The sequence below is a fragment of the Geospiza fortis genome, unplaced genomic scaffold, assembly GCF_000277835.1.
Source record: "Geospiza fortis unplaced genomic scaffold, GeoFor_1.0 scaffold174, whole genome shotgun sequence".
NCBI lineage: Eukaryota > Metazoa > Chordata > Aves > Passeriformes > Thraupidae > Geospiza > Geospiza fortis.
The window spans coordinates 1,283,775-1,290,074 of NW_005054480.1; the positions used below are offsets into that span (position 1 = coordinate 1,283,775).

Genomic DNA, 6,300 nt, shown 5'->3' on the forward strand with positions numbered 1-6,300 from the left:
CCTGCTGGCTGCAAGCATGGCTTCCATTGACTCTGCTGTACCATCCCCAGGTGTCCCAGCACTTACTGGAGAACTTGTCCCAGCGGACAGTGAAGGCAAAGGTGGGCCAGCCCTCCCCTCCAAGCTGCTGCTGGGCACCCCTCAGGGGGGAGACTTGGGCACAGCCTCCAGAGACGGTGACTCGTGTGAGGTATTGTCCATGGAAGTCCCCATTGTCCCTCAGCATCGAAATCTCCATCAGTGAGTCCTGGTCATTCCTCCAGAGTCCGCTGAGCTGGCACTGAGGGAACACAGCCACATCCTCTCTGTGCCCCCACATGCAGAGGGACCCCATCCCTGCTGCTGCCCCACACTGGGGGAGCCAAAGCCCTGCTGTGAGTGCAGCTGCAGGGCATTGGCTGTCCCTAATCCCACTTTGGGGAAATGCTGCCCCAGGGTGCTGCTGAGGGGATGGTGGAGCCAGGCCAGAATATCCCAGCCCTGCAGTGCGCAGGGTACACCCAGACACAGACCCAGACCTCGAGGGGATGCCGCAGGCATGGTGCTCCCAGGCACAAACCCCAAGGGAAGGAATGCCCTCTGCCTGGCTCCCCTGTGGGAACAGATCGCTCTGGAGGTGGCACCAGGTGGCTGAGGGTGATCCAGTCATACCTTGCCCTCTGCCTGGACTTGGTTCTTGCAAGGCTCTCCTGCTTGTCTAAGCCTAAAATGGCATTTAAGGGAGAGCTCCTGGCTGCCCACACTGCATCCCCTTGCCATGTCTGCCGCGCTCCCATTGTCACCCATCCCCGTACCTTCCTCTCTGCAGGAGCAGCACTCTTTGCCAGGGCCACGGCGAGGGCGAGGACCAGGACGAAGGCACCGCCCCCCATGGCTGCGGGGCTGCGAAATGCCCGGCCCAGCTGCCTCTCTGCCTGCATCCCAAACCCCTTTATAGAGCTGTAACGGGCCTGGGCAGCGCCGGAGGAACGCGGGGATGAGCACGGCTGTGCAGGGAGCTGGGGATGCAGGGATGATTTACACAGCCACTGTCCAAGAGGCTCTCCCGACCCCGTTCCTTGCTCGGTGCCGGAGCCCGGGGGGCGGACACGGCCTGACACAGTTCCACTGCCACCGAGCCAGTGCTGCCACCTAAACACACCGGGAGCGAGAGCAGTCCGGCCAGCTGTGCCCTGCTGCGCCGGCTGGTGACGGGAATGCCCGCAGGGCTCATCCCTGTCACCGTCCCCTCCTGCATTGTGAGTGTCTGCTGCTCTTTCTAAACTGTTTTTCTTCCTCGGGTTTGGGACCTAAGACTGTCACTGCAGCAGGCACTCTTGAATCAGCCATTCTTGCAAGTGCAGAAGGGTTTTCCTGGAAGAAATGTAGATGTTAAAATTCGATTGTTCCTGTCTGAGGGTGTGTTCTGTGCGCAGTGCCTCCCTAGACACCATGGGAGGCAATGCCATATGCATGATGCTCTGAGGCTGGGCAGGGCCCTGTCTGACCCTTCTCAAGGAGTTCCTGATGGTGCAAGACTGTAATGAGGGTGCTCGGACTGCCTGGCATTTGCACAGGGACACATCCCCTGAGACACCACTCTAACCAGGTGAACATGCCACTGCATACATGGAAGATAGGAGCGGCATCTGGCTGTGTCTGGATCATGGGGTGCCTCTCTGGCCCCTGCCCAAGCACAAGGGGTGAGATCTGCTTTGACAATCCTTCTCATCTTTCCTGGGCCTGAAGACAAGGGAACCCACTCTCCTCTTCCTCAGGGAGCAGGATCCTATGTTCAAATTGTATTTCAGTTTTAATAAAAAAATTACAGGGCTGTGTTCTGCTCCCATCCTGGGTACTTGTCGAAGATTGCATGCAAGATGTTTTCCATTACCATCTGTATGGCAGATTACCTTGTCAAGTGAGCTGTTTGCCTCATCTCTCTCTTTGAGTGACCACATTCACACCTCCCTTGGGAGGGGACCTCTGCTGATAACAGACTATTGAATGTCACTGCATGGCCGATAAGAACTATAACATCCCATTGTGAGATGCTCCACCCAGAGGGAGGAGCCAAGCATTGCTGCCCCGATATACTCTGAGATTCTGAAACTCCAGCAAGGCTTTTCTCCACAGGATTCCCCAGAGGAACAGCAGCTGCCTCTTCCTCCACTGGATCTCCAGAGGAAAGGATACATCCTTCTCTACAGATCCTCCTTGCTCCAACAGAACCACACCTGATACTTCAGAGGACTGCAGCCACATTTTCAATCAGACTGCCACCAACACCCTGACCAACAGGGTGTCAGGTTGGGTTCTGACTCTTTCAGTGCTGTTCTAGTAGACTGCATTGTTTATTTTATTATTTGTATTTCTTCCCTATTAAAGAACTGTTATTTCCTGCTCCCATATTTTTGCCTGAGAGCCCCTTAATTTAAAATTATAGCAATTAGGAGGGGTGGGGAGGGTTTACATTCTCCATTTCAGGAGAGGCTTCTGCCTTCCTTAGCAGACTCCTGTCTTTCCAAACCAAGACAGGACTCGCTGCAAAAGCTTTGGGGTCTTGACACTGCTGTCCCTTGCTTGCTGCCCAGCTGGCTCTCAGCAGCCAGGACTTGGCACTCCCCTGTGGGCTCCATCCAACACCCACAGGGGCAGCACCAGCACAGAGCAAGAATGGACAGCGCCCTGCAGCACACCCAATAGCTTTGCAGCCATCCTCGAGCAGGTCAGCCTCATCTTGCATGATCCATGTGGTCCTTCAGTATTTCCTTTCTCTCCTCATCTGTGAAGCTTTGGCCCATGGAGGCGATGATGGAGTCTGCAGCCAGGGATGGGATGGGATGGGATGGGATGGGGTGGGGGGGGATGGGGCTGTCCCTCTCAGGCACCCAGTTTGTCAGTGGGAAAGGCTCCTTGTGGGTGGGTGATGTTTCCTTCCCCAGCCTCCTGTGCTGTGGGACCTTGAACAGGCGTGGGATATGCAGAGTGTGGTGGCATGAGCCCAGCTGAACTGGACATCACAGGAAGGGCAGGGATGCTCCAAGGTCATCCAGTGGACACTAGAGGAGCTCTGAGAATACAAGAGGGAGGCTGGGAAAGGAGAAGCTCCTGAAAAGCTCCAGTTGACAGCAGAAGGTGGGCTGGCTCTTCTGGTTCATTGAGTGTGTCACCTGCAGCAGTGACACCCAGGCCTCGTTCATGCTGTGTGGCAGCAGCCAGTGGGGTTGCCTTTTCTGCTCACAGCCAAGATGGTTATGTGGAAAATGCTCATTTTATGATTGGCTTTTTGCAAATATTAAAATGAATATTATATGTGTTGTGTTAGCAAGTAATGCTGTATTAATTCTCTTAAGTAGTGTGTTAGATATAGTTTTAGGTTATAACATAATGTTAAAGTAGAAACTATGCTATGTAGGATACTTTTTTTTAAAGAAAGGACTTGCAGTGAGATAGCAGCCGCAGGACACCTAAATCTTTCAGAGAAAAAGAATTTATTGCCCTCTTATCAGCAGAAATGAACTTCTTCCCACCTCAAAGGCGGGGTTAGGATTCAGAGGAAGAAGTTGACACTGACCAGACAGAATCCTGTATTTGAGTGGAATTTATGCATCATTTATGAAGTGTATGAATATACAACAGGCTATTGTTTTTAAGGGATAATCCTTTGTTAACGGGTGTCCTTTTTCAGGCTCGTGCTACCCAGAAAAAGGTACCCAGACGTCCGTAACTCTTTGTATTTGTTGTCTCATATTGTCCTAATTCAAATTGTCCAAATTATTATTACTTTAAACGTGTTACTATTTTTATAACCGCTTTATTACTATTAAAATTTTAAAATTTTAAAAACAAGTGATTGGCGTTTTTCACAGTTCCATTGGAGCTGAGGTCAGTCGCTGCCTGGCCAGGGTGCCGTGCACTGGAGGGGACTCAGCCCTGGTGCCACAGCACAGCCTGGGTGGGGCAGGGTGGCAGGAGTGAGTAACCCCCTGAGCCGTGTAGGGCAAGGCTGGACAAACTGCAGGCTCCTCATCCACACAAAGGGTTATACTGACATATTTGATGAGCTCATCTATAGGATGGGGAGGCAAAACACATCTGGGAGGGTGCCCTGGTTCCAAGCCAGACCCAGGAAGGGCCAAGAACATAACTAAGGCCAAGAACATATCTCCATTCTCTCAGGATGGGCAGTCTGTGGCTGGCAAGGCTACAGCTGGAACAGGGCCATGGAGAGAGGCAGAAGAGCAGAGAACAATGTGTGGTCCTGACCAGAGAACCAGTGGTGGAGGAGATGGGAGCTATGTGTCTCCACTCATCAGTGAAGTTATGGCTTGAAAATCAAATTTACTCCCTTGTCATTGCTGCAGAGTGGAGGGTACCAGGTTTTGGTACACCCAAACCCACCAACCATGCAGTCCCTTGAACGACCTGGCAATTCCCTGCCTCTGTCTGCTTAGGAGGGGTCAACAGCTGCACTGGGAGATGTTGGACACCAAGAATTTCAGCGTTGAGACATTTGTAAACGGCCGACAGGAGCAGTTCCCGCAGAAATGGTTGCGCAGGACAGTTTCCCACATGTGGTTAAGACCTCTCAGTGCTGGGGAACGCCTGCAGTTGAAGCTCCTTCTCCATTCTAACAGTGACTTCAGTGCTTGAAGGGGTTTGATCCTTATGCAAGCATCACCCCATGCCAAGATCCTAATAAATTCACTTTTTGTTTTTTTTTTCCTTTTAACTGGTACACTACATGTGTGAAAAGCTGTGCCACACAGCCATGCCCATGTGATTTCACTGCCTCCACCAGCTCCTCCTGCCCCTGGAGGCATCCACAGTGTGTGAATGACCCTGGTCAAGGCTTGCCATCCAGCAGAAACAGCGGTTTTCCTGCAGTGGGGCTGAAGGGGAAGCCCTGCTCACGTTTGCCTGGCTGATGAGGCCGTGCTAGAAGGAAACGGTGCTGGATTTGCAGATCCCACTGTGAGCAGTGTTCTGCAGAACAGTGTGAGCAGATTTGCAGCTGAATAAAACTCAGAGCCGAGGGGCGCCAAATGTCCATGGAGAAACATCCCCATCCTTAACCACTCCCAGCCACCTGCAGGCACCCCCTGCATGTCCAATCAGCTGTCACCCCAAACCCGAGCTGTGCCGGGGATGCATTGCAGCCAGGCTGGGTGCCCTGATGCAGGGACTGGCCTTGGAAACTGCTGTGCCAGCTCATGCCAGCCGTGTTCCTCACCAGCACTGTGGCTGCCTGCTGGGGTTTGCAGCACGCTCCAACTGTGGTCAGCAGTGCTGCCTGGCTGAAGCACTCTGAGAGTGCTGCACAGCCTTGGGAGAGCCCTGCCTTGGGGAAATGCTGGCATGAAGGCAGTAATGAGGACCGGAGGATGCATGCAGTGAGGCTGGAGGCTTAGCAGGGCACCTCGCTGCCGAGCTGGTCACACTTTGGGTGACAGCACAGTCCTGTGGTCCCTCTGCCTCTCACTTTCCCGCTTCTCAGACTCCTCTAAAAGCAGGGAAAAAGCTGTGCAGATACATTAATGCATAGCAGAGGGCTGGTGTAAAGACATTCTGGTCAGAAATGCTGTAAGGGAATGGAAAAAGCTGGAGAAATGCCAGCGAGGCACGGAGAAGGGAGCAGCAGCGCTGCTCTGGAAGCGGAAGATGAGCCCCAGGGAGAAAGAGGTGAGAAGCAAACCACATGTGAGTTTGCAACAAGGCAGCTGACAACAGAGAGCAGGCAAACTTGCTAAAGCCACAGGTGTTGTTAGGAAAGCTCTCCCACCCACAGCACTTGTGGCAGAAAAGCCAGGGGAGCAGAGGTGGGTGGCAGCCCCAGCAGCCCAGTCCTACTTTTAAACCCATCAAATCCCAGGCAGTGTGCCAGCTCAGGGAATGCAGCACTGTCCTGGGTTATTTTGAGAATCAAAGACACAAGGACTAAGTTTCAGATTCAGACCAAGAGCTGATTTCCTGGAAGTAATTTTCTTTGGCTCAGAGGGGTGCCTAAGGCAGCACAGGCACTCCCTGTTTTGGTCAGTCACACAGACCATTGGGCAGAGATTTGAGAGGCTGTATTTGCTGGCCATTAGCTTTTCAGTAAATCACATTGCCCAGAAAGAGTTTTGGGCTGGGGGTACTGCAGCTACTGGCCCTGTGTGGCTGGCACAGAGCAGCCCTTGGCACTTTTCAGGAGTGTGGATTCAGCCAAGGCCCCTCACCTGCCTGCTTAAGGGCTGTGCCGAGCCAGGGGCCTCCCAGCCAGGTGTTTGGGATGCAGAGGAGCTCCCCAGCTTGCCCTCCCATCACACTCACCAGGCT

General features: G+C 53.1%; 1 protein-coding gene across 1 annotated transcript in view; it reads right to left on the bottom strand.

Annotated features, from left to right (window-relative positions):
- LOC102044656 (avidin-like) overlaps positions 1 to 872 on the bottom strand; it is a 2,106-nt gene extending 1,234 nt beyond the window's left edge. The window contains exons 1-2 of the mRNA XM_005428372.1: positions 795 to 872; positions 67 to 280 (exon numbers count right to left, since the gene is read on the bottom strand). Of these exons, the coding sequence (XP_005428429.1) occupies positions 67 to 280; positions 795 to 872 (292 nt within the window). The remainder of the gene's footprint in view (positions 1 to 66; positions 281 to 794) is intronic.
- Positions 873 to 6,300: the final 5,428 nt, after the last annotated feature.